At 40.4% G+C, this 19,801-nt stretch overlaps 2 protein-coding genes across 3 annotated transcripts in view; one reads left to right on the top strand and one right to left on the bottom strand.

Annotated features, from left to right (window-relative positions):
• Window positions 1-1,589: 1,589 nt before the first annotated feature.
• LOC120792079 (lysosomal amino acid transporter 1 homolog) lies at window positions 1,590-7,862 on the bottom strand. Its single transcript, XM_040131105.1, has 8 exons — window positions 7,726-7,862; window positions 7,048-7,331; window positions 6,801-6,930; window positions 6,331-6,418; window positions 5,184-5,293; window positions 4,858-4,959; window positions 3,292-3,477; window positions 1,590-2,611 (listed from the first exon to the last, which is right to left on the bottom strand). The coding sequence occupies exons 2-8, from the start codon at window positions 7,248-7,250 to the stop codon at window positions 2,495-2,497; spliced, it is 936 nt and encodes a 311-aa protein (XP_039987039.1). The 5' UTR covers window positions 7,251-7,331; window positions 7,726-7,862; the 3' UTR covers window positions 1,590-2,494.
• A 1,755-nt stretch (window positions 7,863-9,617) lies between these two features.
• Window positions 9,618-19,801, top strand: part of veph1 (ventricular zone expressed PH domain-containing 1) — a 78,839-nt gene continuing 68,655 nt past the window's right edge. For both annotated transcript variants that reach the window (XM_040131361.1, XM_040131360.1), the window contains exons 1-3: window positions 9,618-9,728; window positions 18,476-19,127; window positions 19,284-19,502. In XM_040131361.1, coding sequence (XP_039987295.1) covers window positions 18,990-19,127; window positions 19,284-19,502 — 357 coding nt within the window. In that variant the 5' untranslated portion in view covers window positions 9,618-9,728; window positions 18,476-18,989. The remainder of the gene's footprint in view (window positions 9,729-18,475; window positions 19,128-19,283; window positions 19,503-19,801) is intronic.

The following is a 19,801-nucleotide window of genomic DNA, read 5'->3' as shown; positions in this document are numbered from 1 at the left end:
TGTAAATTAAAAAAAAAAAAAAAATCTGTCTAGCTATATACTGTATAACTTGATTATTTGTCAAACTTGCTATTTGCATGTTTGTGTGACCATGTTCTCTGTTCCTTCTCATCAAATCAACACTGACAAATATCTTAGCTGAGTGTATATTTCATTTTATTCAAGTTTTGTACAATATACATACGGTTAATGTTTGTGTTTTACATACAGTTATTATCAGAAGACATTGTCAGTAATCATATCCTGACACAAAGCTCATAATTACAAAATAACTTTCCATGTACAGTTAAATGCATCTGAAAAACATTAAACATTATGTTTAAAGAAAATAAATAAATTTTGGCAATATAGTGTCAACATTAACATAAAAACTTCAGTCTTATAAGTACTGCATGTTCTACAGTATACACTCGTAATATATGCAATAACTACATACTTTTTTGTGCTAGATTGGAAAAAGTATATCTGACTAATTTAGAAGGAATTGAGAGGGGATCAGAGTATAAATCATGCAATATAAAAATCATTTGCAAAACCTAAATTTACTGCTGGAAAAAAATGTTAGTAAAAAAAGCCAGAACAAATCACCCAATATCATCAAAAATATAATATATAAAAAAAAAAAAAAAAAAAAAAATCAGTCATATTGCTCAGGTTATTGTCAAAATAATGACCAACATATACTTAATAACTGTTTGAAACTTTTCTGAAACATAGTAGTTTAGATGTTACCAAATAAATGGTATATTATGATTTCAATTTTTAGATTTTTAAATGCAAAACTCAGTTAATTTTGCCTTCATGTTGAGACAGACTGTTACGTTAAGCAATGTGCTCCTATTACAAGCCAGCTCATCATGCACACTGGGAGTAATAAATCGTGTCCGCACTATAATGAGGTAGAGAAAGCTGCAGATCTCTGCAAGTACAGTACTTTAATCATGTAGATAACCAAGAGTGACACCACCACATACATACTGTGTGACAAAATTTGGCACAACATTTGAGTAGCCATTAGTTTTGTTAATGATCTAAATGAATATTTGTTCCACTTGAACTGCTCATCAATAAGACAATTATTTGTTCTGTTTTGTTTTTGCTCTCCTTTGTTGTCATCTATTTGTTTTGTGTTACTCTTTAATGAAGCTATCAGGGGATAGAAGATTTTTAAAAGTAAATTTGATTTGACAAGAGCAGCTTCTCCGATTTAAACCTGATGACAGAATACAAATACGTCTTAAATGTGCAAACCAACTTTGAAGCTCGTTATTTTAACAAGGACCTCGTTAACATCCTGGTAATTTTCCTATTCCTAGATCTATCTTAATATACATTATCGATATTGTCATGTCCTTTTTAATGAATGTCAGGTAAATGAGGACGCCATTAAAAGAAAACTTCACAATATAATTTAACAGTTAATGCTACTCACACACACACATACAGAGGCAGAATATATTTGCAAAATGGAGAGGATAAAAAAAAAAGAACAAGCTTTCATAACATTCTCTCTAAAAAAAAAAAAATTAAAAAAATCAAATATATCACTTTTAATAGTTTAGAAATGTAACTTAATTTAATTTAAAAATAATTTACTTTTGAAATGGTTATACAGTGCATGTGTATTAAGACTGTGTTTAGTTTAAAAAGGCACAAACAAAGTGTTTCTCAAGGACAGCAGATAAATGCAGCATCGCAAATAGCAATGAGGCAACTGTACACCTGCAGTCACACGAACATCTCTCAGGTGGAGGCATGGCCCCTGCAGACATTTACTGTATACCCTGTCTATTTCAAGTCATGCAAACCATGAGTCTAGTGATCCAATGTTTTGCTCATGACAAATTCATTTTAGCTATAGTTAACCACCCAGTTGGAAAAGAAAACTCCATCCCAGTATAATACTGCAATCTGCTACAACAGCGTTTACCCTGTCAAAAATGTGTAAATATAACAGGCACTTTGTTCTTCCATAAAGCTTGCATTTGTGAAAAGACATCTGGCACGAGCTTCCTCCTCTGGGTGTATATGCTCCCCAGTGGCAAATAAAAATACAGTTATTCCATCCAAAACAAAGTCAAGAAATCTCAGTGGAATATTTAATCAAAAACGATTGTTCTCAAAACCAGAAAAGAGACTCAAATGATGCCAACACGCCTGCCTGAGGAGAAACTGTGAAATGTTTCTAAAGTGGTACTTAATTTCACTGAATCTCCAGTGTTAAGAAAAATGTCTTGACCCGATCTTACGTGCATCGACAGTAAACCACAGAAGAGATGATCAAGGTGTGTGTCCTTTTAACAGCAACAGACTGCAAAGATGCACTGGAATTACCTGCTGGCTCCACTGGTTCCTCGTTTTAAAAAAAGCTTCAGCAATGACTGTTTTTCTCAGTTTTTTTTCAGAGAGAACCCAAAGAACGGTTCAAAAACAAAGTGCAGACTAGCCAGTCCCTTCTTGACTAAGTAGTCCAAGTTGGTGTCCATGCTCTGTCCTATAACACTGACAGCTCCTCTTCCTCACACAGAAGAGGTTCCACCTCTGGGACACTGAGTAGCACACGGCTTTTAGCAGAGTTGTTCTTCCTGTACATGATGAACTGTGCAGTCACCTGACAAAGTTAAGGCTCATACCGAAATCCTTTCCTCAGACAACTACTGACCTATTGTCACAGATATTTTCCTCTAACCTGAAAATGAATGTATTTCTCTTTTTGTCAGTAATGTTGCTCAGTCAAGTAGTGAATTAATGGAGCTTTCTAGCCATTCCTTTGTCCAAACAATGACGTAACTACCGTCTCAGACAGACCACAAGTTAAGTCTTCTGTAAAGTACACATTGGTGGCATGCAAGCTCTTATAATTCAAAATGCCAATCAATATTTTAGTGAAAACTCTTAGGCACACCAAATTGTAATGGTAAATGAAAACACTTCATTGCCCCAAATGCCCTCCTGCCACTTCATTAAGTTGCACTGTGCCGATGCAATTAATGCAATTAAAATCTTGTGATATGTATAATAAGTTAACATCTGTACCAAGTACAGAGAACATTCAACACAGGGACAAGAACAACGTGCAAGGACACCACAAGCAATATTTATGCCTGTATATGGATCCAAGTAAAAGTTTAGGAAGTCAACATGTATTCAAGACAGCTACATGGTTGAAGGAATCACAGTGACAATTGAACCTTGTAACAGATTCAAGCTTTTGGCATGCAGGTATTATCGGAAGACATGACGGGCTCAGTACAGTTAACTCGTGGCTGGACTTGTGCTTTAAAAGGATACAAAGAAGTCAAGTATGAGGACTCCCAAGCTGCCAATGAGCCAGGCCAGATGTTTGATGATGAATGTATGTTTGGAGCCCCTCAGTGAAGGCAGGACCACAATGACACTCAACCCGTACGTCCCATTGCCCATCATGGCGAGGGCAAACAACAAGTAAGAGGTCCCCTCCGTAGACTGTCGCTGGAACTAGAATGGACAGAGGTAACAGTATTTTATCAATAGCACAAACAACAGGACATGACCTGACCTGGACTCGTGGGTATTATTCAGCTTCTCGTTGGGTATCACTTCCTCTTTACTGTAGCATTCTGCCAATACTGGAGCCTTGCCTTCTGGCGTACACACGTGAAAACCAACAGTCAGTGAAAAGGGATAAGATTGGGTACAATATGTTAACCACAAGAAAGGTTTCTCTTTCAGTAACAACAATGAATATGTTTTTGGTGTACTTGCACCACAAACAGATACAGACAACCATAACAAGATTAAGGGATAAGGCTGGTGTTGTTCTATCTCTCCATTGCTATAAACAAATCCCCTGAAAAGACAAAATTCAACAATGAATTCATTCTGCTAACAAGTACTGACAAGCACTGTAGTATCTTTGGCATGGCACAGGACATTGAAGAGAAAAGATTACACCGATTACACCGTTACAACAGTTACAACTGACAAAGGTGTCATTAAGCACAAACAGCAAGAGGCATGTGTGTTCTGTCACTGTACCTGAAAATTCACAGGCCCTAATGAGTTCATCACTTCCTACCATTATAAGTGACCAGGAAAGAGAGCATCTATCAAATATTGTGAAACCAAAGAAACATTTTAAACTTGGCTAAATAATTGAATTTTATACTCTGCTGTTGCTATTAAATTAAATCTGTCCTCAAAAGTGCCAAGTGCTGATATGTTGCTTGGCCACATGTGAATGCTCTGTAGATTACTACACAGGCTGGACCCAAGCATAACTTGGAAACCAGCGAGTGTTTTCCATAGAAATACCAAAGAAATTATAAATAATAGTACGACTAACTTGCCACTAGGAATGATATGGTGAAAATGTTTTGGGCCTTGTGAAAAAACAAAAACAAACGTGTTTAAACATGCAGGACTTTCCCCAGGGCCAATCTGACTTAAATTATTTACTATAGTCAGGGTGTGTGTGTGTATGTGTGTGTGTGTGTGTGTGTGTGTGTGTGTGTGTGTGTGTGTTTGCCGCCAGGAGTTTCTCTTGCACTGGTGTTCTACTAAGACAATCTCCTCTGGTGATTAATAGCTGCATCTGAGCCAGGATGTTTCTTCAGACACCTTGTCTCCGATGCCTGGTTCTCATTTTGACACACATACTGTACACACAAACACACAAATCCCCCTCCCTCTTCAAACACACACGTCCCCTGTTTATGACTAACTGACATATAATAAGTGCAATTTTCCATGGATCCCCTGGGATGGGAGCCTGAGAAAGCTGTCCAAAATCTCCCCATAGGATGGCACAGCTCAGACGCAAACAATGGAAACAAACTCCACATCTCAACTGAGAGAAACAAACCAACTGTCACTTACATTTTTATAGAGCTGGGGGAAACGTGAGCAGAGGTAGAAGATAGATGCCAGGTATCCACATATATAGCCAGTGATTTCCACTGATTTAGAGGTAGTTGGACTCTGGGAAAGATGAGGAGACAGAGAGAGGGAGGGAGAGATGAAAGGGTTCAAATGCTTCACCTACACAAGAAACAATACAATTACATTCTCCAGTCAAACGTGATGTAATGTGTATCCAATAATCCCTGAAAACAAAATCAGATTTACAAACACATGAATCTAACATACACATATGGATACAAACCATACCATACCAAACCATACACTACAAACAATCTACCTACCTGGGTGTCTAAGGTTGCACTATTGTCTATGATGAGCTTGGGTAAAGCCAGGAGGACTAACGTAGCAGCACCACACCACATGAAGCATAGCCACTTCAGCACAGGGCTCTCTAGAGGACAAAAACAGTATAAAGAACTGACAGTGAGGACACGCACAAAAGCAAATTCAGCTGTTTGCATTAGCTTAAAGTCCAATACATAGTGTCTGTGCCTATTCTTCTACACAAAGTGGAACACGTAAGATTTTATTTTTGCTATATCAGTGAAAAGTAGCCAACAACAAAGGCGGCAAATAACACAACTAACATATATATATGAAGAGCTGTGTGCTGTCTTTGAAAGGCTCAGCACGTCTATGTGTCATTAAGTAGTCAGGCACTTTTGGCTTTGGTGGTAACCACACGTAAGTACATAACAACTAGAAGTGTCTCTGTCATCTCTGAAGTCAGAAGGTGGCTGGTCTGCTCATACCATAGCAGCGATAATGTTTCCATTCGTGTTGTGTTTATCCCATCTATGATTTGTAGTCCCACCAATACTGGATTTTTTAACAACAATACCAATATTGATATGTGAGCTTAAAAAATCTGATAAAAACATATCAGACAATAGTCATTTCTTAATACATAAACACATGATTAAACAAGCAATCTTGATATCCTTTAAATGAATTATTTCAAAGACTACACCTTACTTATTAACATGAGGATTGGAAACGGCTTAATCTCAGGAAGATAGCTCTGTCCAGTGGCAAGGGTTACATAGTGTGTTTAATGGCAATAAAAATAAACCCATAATCACTTATTTATTTATGTTCTTGTGAATATCACTGATGCATTAGCAGCGATCCCAGGTTTTCAGGTTTTCATTTTTAAATATCCTGTGTATAGTCTATATGGCCGTATTTATATACAGCTGATTGCTGCTTTATCACTTCCTAACTTGCAAAGCTGACAGTGTCTTACAGCTGACAAGCCCTTGTTTGCACTTTTTGTTTCATGCATTTCAAATTATAGTTGCTGAGTACTTCCTTCCTCATAGTTATGCTTTTCATTCTTCTGGAGGGTCACAATATGTTTGTCTCACACAGCACAGGCATCGCTCGCCAGCTCCTTTACTCAAGATTAGAGGTCATGTTAGGGCTTACTTCTGCTGGAGCTGTTCTTGATCTTATAGTAGAGAAACTGGGAGATGAGGATCAGATCTGTGAAGATGTAGAACACCACTGTGACTACCTGAGAGAGGGATGGGCAAGGAGAGAGAAAAAGAGAAGGCAAACAAATATGTGATTTTTTTTCCTATGTACTGTACCTAACTGATCACCTTTGTGTTGCAGGTGAGTATACAATTTCATGTACAATATAGAGAAAAAACTGTGACGGCTACACCTTCATGAGCTGTAAATGATTGTAACTGGCAGTACTGTAGGACAGAGCTGGCCAAATCATTTTCAATAATAAGATGACACTCCCTTAAATATGTCTTTATGATGGACATCTGCGAGTGACTTACATCAGCGAAGGACACTAATAACAGAGTTCAGAGTGCGGACACACACGGTGTAAAGCTCCAAACAGTCGAAAATGAGCCAGGCTAGGTTGTAATGTGTGCGTTTACCTGAATAGGCAGCTGGCTAGTGAGGTAGCAGCCTGCAAAGCTGGTCACGTCGCCACTGAAGAGGAAGAAGAGAAAGCCAAAAGACATGGCTTCCTCCACTTTACCATTGCGATAGGCCTCGTAGACCTGCCTATGTAGACAGACAGGCAATCAGACAGAAAGATAGATAAATCACACACTTGGAAATGAGTTTTACCTCATAATTTAACATCTTACTGGGGTGGTGAACGTCACAACCAACACTTACGGTAAAGTGGAAAGCAGAAAACAGAACATGGATATGAGTCCTATCACCACGCTGCAGTACTCCCACACATTATCCACACACTCCTCCAGCAGGTAGTGGATCCACGGCGTCCCGTTGACACACAGCGGCCTGCCCAGCGCTGGAGCGGTCCAGTTGGCGGCGGCCACGTCCGCAGCTTTCCCCGGGAAGCGCGCCGTGGCCATGGGGAGGATGGGGGGGGGCTGGCTCTGACCTCCTGCTCCTGCTAGCGCTGCGTCCAAATTGTGAGTGGATGTGTGTTTATACTGACAAAAAAAAAAAAAAGGCCCAACCCTGATGAGAGTAGGTCTGACAAACCTACCTACCTCATAAAATAGATGTGTGATTTCTTGTTCTTTCATCTGACGAGGCCAGCAAGAGGTACACTAAATAAATCTGACATGGATATGGTAGTATCAAGTGTTAGAAACCATCCCGAATGAGTACTTACGCATATATTTCGAGAAATACGTCCGTATTGGCACATTTTGCTCAAGTTGCACACTCTGTTTACTCTATAAAATAAGCACCAGTGGGCCAATTTTAGCCTAATTGGCATTAGCTTTAGACACTGTCATTGTTTAGGCGCATTTGCATAGACTTGGGGGAGAGATGCTAACACACAAAGATGAATAAAAGGTGCCTCCAGTAACCGCTCACCGGACAAGATGGACTCGTAGCGGTCTCCGAACCGTCGGTGGGTCTGCGTAAACTTCCCCCACATCTTCACATCTTCACATCTTTCTGTTCCCAATATGAGCCTTTGAAGAAGGTGACATACTAGCTCCCCGCGTTACCGTCCATCACTGGTCGTCCACTGGTGTCAAGGCGTCCTGAATGACTCTACCACATCCTGTGAGAATTTTTCAAAAAATAAAATCCCGCCAAACGCAAATGTTTCGATACTTTCAAAAAAGACTGGTTAGCGAACGGATAAGAAGGAACATCGTGTCTCGTGATTCGTTCGTAATTAATAATATTTCATTACGAACTCGGCAACTGCAATGTGCCATTCACACATAGGCTTGGGTGCATATGGCACCGACTGTACACACAGGATGTTATTCCTCTGTGGTGGCACCAGGAACAGTTTTGCCTCGTCGTTTGTAAAACAGACATTTACATTGAGGTAGACAAAATCCTTCAAATCTGTCTCTGTGGTATTTAGATATTGCAATGGCCCGTGCGGGAGAAAAAGACAATGCAGGGCAATTCATTTTTCATCAGCAAATGCCTGCATATGCCATAATGCTTAATAGAAAATAATTTTTGGTAGATATTGCACAGATGTATTTTCTATTTTTATTTTAGTCTAAAATTCCGTCACCTCAATAGAGGCGTCCATTTTCTGACGCGCTCCACTCACTACAGCCCCCTTGACGGTGACAAATGCTGCGCTTTTATTTTGAAGGCAAAAGTCCGGCTACTACCTCTATTACCTTGACGCGGCGGAAACTGCACACATTTTCCAGCTTCACTTGCTGTGGGTGATGCCTGGGGAAACACCACCACCTAGTGATCACATCGACCGTTCAATAAGTAAATAAATAAATAAATAAGTAAATGGGCCGCACAAATGCCACTATGTTGAAGAAACATCCCTTTTGATAGAGCCTTCATATTTTTTTCCTTCAATTTGTTTTGTATTATTATAATAATTATTATTTTTTACTGATACTGCTGCAGCTACTGCAACTACTATCACCTCTGCTACTGATAATAATAGCAACAACCATAATATAAGTATGTTTAATATGTTTGAGAAATACAGTGAATTTTTGGCCAGATAAAAAACTGATAACTGTATTAGTTTGTTTGTTATTATCTTTTTTTCTGGAGCCTATAGCTAAGTGATTGCTGCAAATATTAAACAGTATGTCTATGTGGGGGGTCAGGGATTAGGGATAATTCTGGTTTGGAAGGCAGGCACGGAGTCATTAGGCCTCATCTACCTTTCTCTCTCCATCCTGTTTGTTGTACCACGCAGCCTTTAAGGTCTCCTCTTAAAAGAATGATCAGATCATAATTTAGATCATCATTTCAGACTCTGGTGTTAGTTTGCCAAAAAAGCAGAGCAAAACCTGACCCGCTAACAAAAAGTTTGATTGATTTTATGAATCAGGTAACACAGAATTGATGCCACAGCTGAGTTAGGCTGGAAATGATGTTTCGATTATTTTTGTTAGAGATAAAAAAAAAAATTGTCAGTTAAATGTTTCACAAAGAGAAATGATTGAAACACAGCCTGCAATGCTAACTGGATGACAGCTGAGTGAATTAAAGCCGTCTGTGAGTATTGTCCTGACTACAGGTTAAATTAGTCTTCATCTTAACCCTCAACATATGTATGTTACTTCGTTAGGCACACAAGAGACGTCCCAGTACATGATAAATTCCCCTAGATCGCCTGGAGGCAGCATCCCAACCTGTCCCCCGCACCATCCACCTGTTGCGCCGCGCGCTCTGGTCGGCCGCACGATGGCGCGCTTTCCAATGGTGGCCGATGAGGATGAATATAAGGCTTGTACTGTGTGTGGGGGGGGGCTCGAAGCCGTGCAGGGGTAATTTGCGTTGCTATGTGCAGCGTTGGACCGAGGTCTGGAGGATACTGAGCGGAGCTCCACATTTCAGTGTCCTGGCGTCCTCCTCCCGCACAGGGGCAGGTAAGCTGTGCGACGCTGTAGGTGTTTAGAAATGTATCGGGTCTTTGGCTTCGTCGCGGCATGGCATGCTGTCGTTGGAGGACGGGAAACGCTTTTGCCGGGGGAAATGCGTGATTGCCGCCCACATTTCTTGGTGTCGGGAAAGTTGACTTGGATGAGCTGAAAATCGTGCACCAAATATCTATTACTCAGGAACTGCACAGAGGAATGCACCGGGGCAGCGCGCAGATGGGTTGGAGAGGTGCTTTCGTGGGCTGTTGCCAATAAGCAGTGAATGTGGGCTAATATAGGGTTAACTTGTTAATTATTGCATATGCTGACAATGTATTTGCGGGATACCACATATTGCCCTTATAGAAATAAATAGTTATACTGAAGCGGTAAGATGAATGGTGCGGTACAGACACATATGGCACATTGGAGTGAATATTTTTAGGTTTTGCTGGGGATATTATGGTATCCCACACTATTCATGTACAGCAGCTTTACTTCCATGTAGTCAGCGTCTCTCTCTCTCTCTCACTCCCTCGGTAATTCGGTGTAAATACAGTGGAATGTGTCCTAGGAGCTTGAAAGGCAAGTTCAGTCGCATTACTCACACTTAGTCTGTGTATTTCTTCTCTTAATGCTACTTAGTCCAAGTCGAAATCTACTGTTGCTCCACCTCTGTGTGTGAATTCGAATTCGACTCCTCAAGGTCACAGACTTCTGAGACAGACAGATGTTGGTGTCCCAGACAGGAAGGACATTATCAGAAGGACATTCTATAAAAACTGACCTTATATTCTCTTTACAGCGACACTGTGAAAAAAGAATTTACTGTAAATGTAAAACTTCATTCACATAGCAGCCAGTAATCCATTTAGTCATTTGTGTTTTCATTCATTTTCTATTCTTGCCAAACCCGTCATGTTCAGGGTGGAAGCTGCCATTTAATCACAAGGCAGGGACACACTTGAAATCACATTCATTTGTCAGTCAGTATGTCCAGTTGACCTCACTTACTTCTCTCCAGACTGTGAAGACCTCAGTCAAATATTATGGTATTTTGTCGTGTCAATTAGAGTGTCAATTATTAGTGTACACTAGATTGCAAGTCTTTAATTTGATTGATACATATGTTATCTTGGAATGAGGACACTTTCAGTTTTGGCTAAACTGTGTTTATGTGAATTTAGCTACCAAGAAAAGGAAGTATACTTTTAGGAAACAAGTTGATGTATTAAGGCAATGCTTTTTACATGTTATACACTCACCAAGTGAGAGCTGTGATTAATTGCTCATTTCTCCCGTTCAGTTTCAGTTTACTCACTTAGTCAGGACACAGGAAATACAGATAATGTGGAGGAAACAGTTTCCGAAAATATGTCAGAACTTTGAAACCTATTAAACATGTATTGAGGATATTTGAAAGCAGTTCACTATTAGGAATGATGTCCTAATATTTGGTGCAATGAATGTATCCGGTACTCCTGGGTGAGACCCGTACGCTGAAACCAGAACATGCCTGTGTTCAGCTCTCAGTGCAAGACTCTGGGTCTGGGCTGGCTGCGGAAGGCAGTGGGGAGTAATGAATAATGGATGGTTTCGAAAATGTGTGTGAATGTAAGTTGGCTGAGTGTGGCGGTAATGCACTATTTCAACTAGCACCTCTCCTCTCTGTTATAGAATTCCTCTCAGCAGTCATGAGTCTCAAAGTGCAGCAGAGCCAAACTTGAGGGTAAAGAGAAACCCCCTGTGCACACTGTAGACTGGATTCACTGCTATTTGAAACAGTTATGCCTGCTGAGACTCTCTCTCTCTCTCTCTCTCATACACACACACACACACACACACACACACACACACACACACACACATTTACATCCACATGTATGACAACAGACACACAAAATGAGAAAAGGAAAGAAGTCAGTTCATATCAGTGTATGGAGACCTTCTATTACAAAGGGATCTTCTTTTGTTGTGATCTTTTTTTCCCCTGACTGGGAATAAAATTAGTTTCACCTTGGAATCCTGCATGGTGGGTCCCAGAAGATATTTCTGCATGACCTATCTGGGTTAAGTTTGAATAGTGTAAGTCATTATAATACTGCTGTTAAAGAAAGACATTTTTTTCCTTCACAATTTTCCAGGGCCCAAGGTGACATTTTCATATTGAAATGAAATATATAATAAATCCGAACATTTGAGAATAGATTACTGAAACTGTTGTTGATTTATTTTCTGTTGCTTGACTGTTAGATGGATTGATTAATCAACTAACCGTTTCAGCACTACATGAACACAGTATAGGTCTTTGCATAGAGAGCATTGGATTAGAGACAAAGTGTACATTTTGGAGGATAACAGGCCACACAGACATAATAGATATGATTTTCTCTGTGTCTCAACCATTTTTAACTTATCTCTTTGCTATCCATAACATCTCTGCTCTTTCAATCCGTAAGGGTAACATTAAGTGTTCCTGTGGTCTGGTTCTGCTTCCTCGTACTGGGTCCACAGTGACCGCTCTCAAGAGAGAATATGAGGTATAAGCTCCGATGCTTCCCCCTCATGTTCAGCCTCTTTTTCTCTCTCTGTTTTCTCTATATTTCCCATCCTGTTGTTGTATCTCTCTCATTGGATTCAGTGTATTTTACAGTAGCAGTTTTCTGCAGCTCCTGTCATACTGTAATTCCCATTCGTTGCTCCACAGCTGCATAACTGCAGGGCATAAATAATGGAGAACTCTCCCTTTCTTCCACACACACTTATAATACAATACACTCCCACAATATGCTCCTATAATAAACCTTGGGGGTCTAGCTTTCAAGAAGTCTTAACTGTGTTCTCTGTGGCAGTGTGGGCCTATTTCCAAAGAAGTCTTCAGGGAGGCTCTTCTTTGTGACTTATCTTCATACTTATTCATGAAATTCATGGCATCAGTTACATAACCGATTGGCCCAGTTATAATGAGCAACTACCAACTTAACTGGCCTTTAATCATACCATTAATATTGAAGGTGGATTCCTGCTCAGCATATGACAGGAAGTTATTTCGAAGGACCAAAACATATAGTATAATATTTTTTTCTTTTTTTTACCATTTTAAATCTGGAAGCTTTTTGGATTAAAATAAGAATGAGAATGAAAGAAGTGTATTTTCTGGTCAAAATATAAATACTTATTTTGGGTTCACTGGACCAGGATGGTATTTTAAGGGGGAACAGGTGCAGTGGGATTTACATAGGAAGGTCCATTAAACCACCAGATTATTCATCAGAGCAGCTGAGCATTTACATGTTTATCTTTCACTGTAGCTGTTCTATAAGTAAAAGTTATTTTTACAAGCACTTTTTTGTCATGCTAGCGGCATGGCTCTAGGGATGGCAGTGTCGACCTTTAAGCCTGATCCAGGCCTACACATTTCAAGAAAAGTTTTTACAGGTATTCATGGCCCCCAGATGACGAAGCCTACACACTTTGGCGATCCCCTGACCTTTCCTAGTCAGGGATAGGCCATATTTCTCAGGATACCCTCCAACTTTCCCTGCGGCTAGCAACAAGCTTCATAAATGTTTGACTTTTCCTCTGTAAATTGTAGCTAACACACTCAAGCATCAGTGCTGCATCTTCTATTCTCACTAAGTTTACTTTAGTGCCAATTTTAAACACGTGCTCCTTGTTTACACATTACTAGAGGCGTGGAAAGCAAACTGTGATTTACTGTTCAATACCAAAGTTAATGTGCCATCTTTAGAGTATAGTTACACTGAAAAAAGAGCAAAACACATACAGAACCAAACCCTGTAGCCTTATTCATACAAACAAATATAAATCAGTAAAACTCCAGAGGATGTGTTATCAAAGGGATTTCAGACTGCAGAGTGATGGCCAGTTGGGCATACTTATCGTTGTCCTAATATGTGAGATGAGGAACTTCAAACAGTTTTTTGAAAAGCAGCTTTCCAACAGGGGTCACGATGCCTCTAACTCTAGTATTCCCAACCCCCTCATATCCACGGAATCATTATGTGCATGAATAAGGAAGAAAATAAAATAAGAAAGAAAGAAAGGCAGAAGTAGACTGGAGAACTTCTGCGTAAGTGTGGCAGAAAGAAAGAAAGAAAAGATGAGAGAAATATTTCTTCCGCACTCTACCTCTTAATTCATACACAGTCAGATATGAAGCAGTAATGTAAAGAAAACAGCGGAAAACAGCTTAATTTCTTTTGTAGCCCCCTTCTTTCTCTCCCTTTCACCCTGCTCCTTCCTTAAGTATGTGTGTGTGTGTGTGTGTGTGTGTGTGTGTGTGTGTGTGTGTGTGTGTGTGTGTGTGTGTGTGTGTGTGTGCGTGTGTGAGATATCTTGCCGGCCGAGCAGGTGCACATTACACAGAAGGATAGGGCTGACTGAGCAGAGAAAGAGAGAGAGAGAGAGAGAGAGAGAGACGGGAGAAGCAGGGGTGGTCTGTCTTATAGGTCACACAAAAGAGCCAGTGTTTTCTTTTTCTCTCTCTCTCTCTCTCAGAGCGCTGAGTGAAGACAGTAGTGGCAATGGTGGTGTAGAGACAGAGAGAGAGCGAGAGAGAGAGATAGAAAGAGAGAGAGCGAGAGAGAGGCCCTTTGGGCACAATGTCCTTACATAGCCCCTAACCCTCACACTGGCCCCCAGTACGCACCCCCTGTCACCCTTCACTCAGTGGCCTACTCACAGCACTCCCTGCAACATATGAGTGCCTGCTGGAGATTTACATTCAGCTGATTATCGTTGGAGGATTTACGTTCTTTAAGTATTTGCCGAAGCATGACAGACAACATACCAACAAGAGAAAGAAACGAAAACTGCAAATCAGATTTGCTGTTCAGTTAAGTGCGAATCATTTGCATTAGAGTATGTATCAGCACATACAGGTAAAAACAAGCTGGAAGTCATTCACTGTCTCGTGTGTGTGTGTGCCTGTGTGTGTGTTTAAAGGCTGCATTCCTGAGCTTGCTGAGCCGTAGCTGGGTGATTAATAGTAACTAGCTGATTGTTTAAGAACTGAAATTCCTCAGGCCCATTTTTTTCTCTGCTTTTACACACAAACACACACACACACACACACACACACACGTACTCTCTCAAGCACACATGCACACTTGCGCCCAGTCACTCAGGCAGACTGGGTCATAGTGAGAGTAGGAAAGGATAGAGTAAATAAATACAATAGTTCACTAATGAAGCGAGAGTGGATGGCGTGTGTATATATTATACTGTATCTGTGTGCAGGTGTGTGTCTATGCAAGCGTTTTTGAGGCATTCAGGTAGAGTAATGGAAACTCAGTATGTGAGTTGTCTGCAGCTTACACGGGGAATTCAGGACACCGAAACATTATCCACCTCTGGCTTTCTCTCCCTCTCTGGATCTCTGTCTCTGTCTACTCCTCTGTTGCATTCTCCCTTACTCTTTCACTACAAGTGTGTGTATCCAACTGTCATTTCTCTCCTTTGACTGCATGTGTTTCTTTTTTTGGTTGTTGCTCTGTTGTCGCTGTCTGGTCCTCTCCATTTCTCTCCCCCTGCCACTTTACCTCCAAACCTTCTGGTAGTCAGTCTGTTTTTGGGTTTTCCTCTTCTTTCTTCCCTTTCTTTTTTTTCTTTCAAAATTTCTTTCTCTCTAAGTTTGTATATTTGTTGCCATATAATATAGGGATGGGTAACATTTGAAATGTTTTGATACTAGTGCAGATGTAATACCAGAGTTTTGGTACTGATGAAAATAGATACTTTTTGCACTGCCTTGCTTTAAGGAATGTAATCATGTATTTCTACAAGACCATATTTTATTTAAGAAAACTTAAACTTCTCAAATGTTAAATGCTGTTTAAACACATACACCACTTTGCTTAGAGACAAAGTTGTCTAAAACTGGGAAAAATATTTTTTTAAACATTAGGAAACTGATTAAAGAATAAGTGAAGAAGAGTAAAAATTTTAGTGAGCATTCAGTGCCAGCTGCTGGTACCTGACAATTTTCGATACTTGGCGCTGTGGACACATTTCATATTTAGCTTCAATACCCAGCCCTTGTGGGACTTCAAATGTTTATATATATACTGTAGATGCATATGTGTAAAACATATTGCAGGTAATTAGTGATTGATACCCCTCCAAAACACACATACTGTATATATCGCTCCGACAATGGACAGAAATAGCTCTGATTGTTGCTCTGATTGCTCTCAAGCTCTGACTGTTCCTCTGCACAACAAGGATAATAGGTGTGTGCGCGTGTGTGTGCCTCTGTCTGTGTGTGACAGATAAATCTCTTTGCTCTGTGTTTATGGTTGTGTTCTTGTTTTGGTCCCAACAGTCTGGCTTGGACCAATAAGAATTCCTGATGTGGTATCCCAGCAGTGGGCAGGTTTCCATGGCCATCACCGGCTTTGCAGGAGAGATAACGGTCTCCCCAGCGCTCCGCTTTGTGCTTTCCTTTGGTCTAGCTTGGGCTTGCTCCAAATATGGTATCCAGAGAAATGGTGTTAGGACAAGATGATGTCTGATTTTGGAGGGAAGTGGGTGCAGAAAGACAATGACACAGATACATACGCTTAGCTGCTCTACCTCTGAAAGGAGGCAGAGTTCAGCTCTGAGCAAAGTCATCATGATCACAGGCAGCAGACAGGCTGGCTGGCTGCTTTAAAGAGAAAGAGTTGTGCGTGTATTTCCTACTTGCAGAATACTTCTATAGCATTACAAGGAACGATCATGTGTGTATGTGTTTAAGTTTGTACTATATGTGGGAAGACAGGTGTGTGAAACCAGGGGTATATCACACTTTCAGAAGCAAGCATGCATTAACTGTGCATGTATGTTTTTGTGTTTGTTTGCATTCCTCCACCCTTCCGGCACCCCCCGTAGTGTTAATGTTTTAATGTTTAATTGAGGCTGACAGGAACACCGATAATGGCAGGTAAATGGTTAACATCGTACGCTTGATATTCCACATCTAGAATTCCATTCATAACACATAATGGCAGAAGACGGTGTATTCTCATGGAACCATTAGATATATTTCTATTGTCAGTGACTACATTTGATAATTACGGAAAAGCATAGTTAGAGTATAAGAAATGATACAATTTTAAACTATATTCAGAAAGTTTAAAACTTTAAAGTCGCTACATGTAAGATTTTGCTATCGGTACATAGCCAACATTAGCACTAACAGATGTTTACTTACCAGTCTAGAAGAAAAATTGCGAGTTCAGCATCAAACTTCATTCCCTTACCCGCCAAGAGCTGTCTTCAGCAGTGAAAAGCAACGCCAAACTTTTTTATGCTTCGGAACGTGGTTTCTTGCCCTCTGGGCAGCGCTACTTCTTGATCCTCTCATGTTAGACTAAGGGCAGACTGGACACTACAGTGACCCGCTATCGCTTCTTGAGGTACAAAGTGGTATTACTGGGGCTAGCTGGTTAGCATGCTAACTTCAGTGGATATCTCTGTAACACAATACTCAGATGTCTTTGACATAACATCAAAACTGTTATTTCTTCACTTTCTGTTGTTAATTTTAGTTAATTTTTTTAATGTTTTAGACTAAAATACCTACATATAACCCCTTTAAAGACTGTTCATGTAATTACTATTTTTGCCATATTGGATCCTAACCCATAGAAGATGCACCGGACTAAACAGTATGACTTCACTCACAGACACTATGACTTCAGCTACTATTATTTTCATCCAAAATGTCACTGAAGCTGCACTATTTAAACACACTCCTTTGTGACCTCGAAAAGGAAGAAACACATTCCCAGAGATCATCCATGGATGTGTGGGCATTTTGGTAGGTTTGTATGATTTTGTTGCAGATATGTCACACATTACCAAGGGGTCATTCAGTTCACATCATCACATATTAACTGCACCTGTGGAAAGAGGACAGAAAGAGTGACAACTAAAGGAAAAGAGCTGATATTTTTAACTTCTTCCAAACAGTATTTAATGTCACTTTCACATGAAGCAAAGATTATATTTTGGGCAATATGCTTAATTGCTTTCTTGCTCAGGGCTGGATGAGAAGATTGAAACTGCAGAGGCTTAGCATAAAAGAAAGGTTTAGGGGGGGGGGGGGCAGCTAACCTGGCTTTGTTTGAAGGTAACCAAATTTAACCTGAAGCTCACTAATTAACATGTTATACCTCATTTGTTTAATCAGTACAAAAACTGAAATGTAAAAAATAGCAAGTGGTTTTACGGTGGGTTTTGTGCCAGACTATTTCTTGGCTGGGAGCAGTGACTTGCTGAAGTCCCCACTGCTTGTCTGGTGCATCTCAGTGACAAGGTTCCCAGAAGTTACTGGGACTGGCCATGTGCTGGAAGGCAGATTTTGTCCCTTTTGGACAGAGCCAGGCTAGCTGTTTCCCCCCTTTTTTCTGTCTTTATGCGAAGCTAACTGGCTGCTGCTGGTAGCTTCATATTTAACAGACAGATATGAGAGTAGCGTCAATCTTCTCATCTAACTCTTGGTAAGGAGATATTTAAGCACATTTCCAAAAATGTCAGACTATTCCTTTAATATTCACTTGCATCCACTTCTGTTAATCTGATTCCCGGTTGTCCAAGTTGTTAAAAATGATTTCTAATTAAACCTCTACAGCTTCTCTTTCTAGTTCAGAATTGATATTCTCACTCTCAGCTGCTCAGTCTGTTCCTTGCCAGAATATTATTTTGTATAATGAATTTGCTCTCCCTCTCTTTTCTCCTCTCTCCTTCAGGACTCTGCTTTAGAAAGACTGCCTTCTCCAGAATATGCCTTGTCTCCATGGTAACAGGCCACAGACAGACCCAGAAAAACATTGGGCCACACTGGTCCCACTCTCATCCAACCTACCTGATCCTGGATTGTACTGAAGAGGATTTCAACCAAAAAAAAAAAAAAAATACAATTAATGATTCCTAATCTAGTAGACATATCCTATTTTTCTCCTTATATTCAAACTATTTTGCCATTTAGAGCGCATTTTCAGGACCCAGAATGCCTAAAATCGTGCCTGAAAATGTGTATCTGTTTTAACTGGGTGTTGTTTTAGAAAGTATTACTTTCTGCCGTTTAGGATCACGATGCAAAGGACTCTATTTAAATGATTTCATAAAATCAAGAGATGAAAAGCTTCTTGCTGTAATTCAAGATTTTCCTGGATTATGTCAGGGATCTACTTATTCTCAATTAAGGAATCTTAAACTGGGCAGCAGCAGTCCAAAACGGGTCTGTCCTAAACCAGGTCCAGGATGCACCAGCTGTTCAGCCAGGTGCTAGGCCAGAGGGATCTGTCCAGAGCGGGGGATCTGTTCTCTCTGGAGGACGCAGAGATCGAAGACTGCTTGTCACAAGCTCTGGACCAGATCAAGGCCATCTCCTGCTCACCGGTGAGCAGGCGTGTATAGACACAAAGAACCAACGCACACAGATGATATTTATCCAAATTATTTATGAGCATGAACTCATCCATAATTAATCTTTTTGTCCTTAATTTATCATGGTATCCTTCATTTTGCATCCTATTACTGTCTGCTGGCTGACAGGACTATTTGACCAATGACAACGACCAGGCGGTGGTAGAGATTTGCATAACGCGCATCACCACGGCCATAAGGGAGACAAGCTCCATCGAGCGACACAGCATGGCGCTGGTGGGGCTGTGGGAGTCGTGTCTGGAACATAACCTCACCCCACAAGGTGAAAACACAGAGGACACACCGCATGCCAAGATAGCCTCCGACATCACCAGCTGTATCCTGCAGGTACACACACACACACACACACACACACACACACACACACACACACACACACACACACACACACTCACCAGACATTGTTTTTTTAATGGTGTATTCCAGAGAAAAATACGTCTTGATTTGTTTTTCCTGAAGCATAAACTGTACATACAGCACATGTTGACGGTGGCAGATGTGAAATGGCTGAGTAGCCTGAAATTTAGTAGCACAGTATTATTGTGATACTGTTTTGTCCCGTGAATCATTTTGCGTCCGTTCAGATTTATCTTGAGGGCCTTTGGAGGGGTACTGATCCCCAGGTT

This window comes from Xiphias gladius, chromosome 7 (genome assembly GCF_016859285.1).
Source record: "Xiphias gladius isolate SHS-SW01 ecotype Sanya breed wild chromosome 7, ASM1685928v1, whole genome shotgun sequence".
Classification (NCBI taxonomy): Eukaryota; Metazoa; Chordata; class Actinopteri; order Istiophoriformes; family Xiphiidae; genus Xiphias; species Xiphias gladius.
Note: the sequence above shows the minus strand (reverse complement) of the source record. Positions and strands in the feature narration are given on the sequence as shown.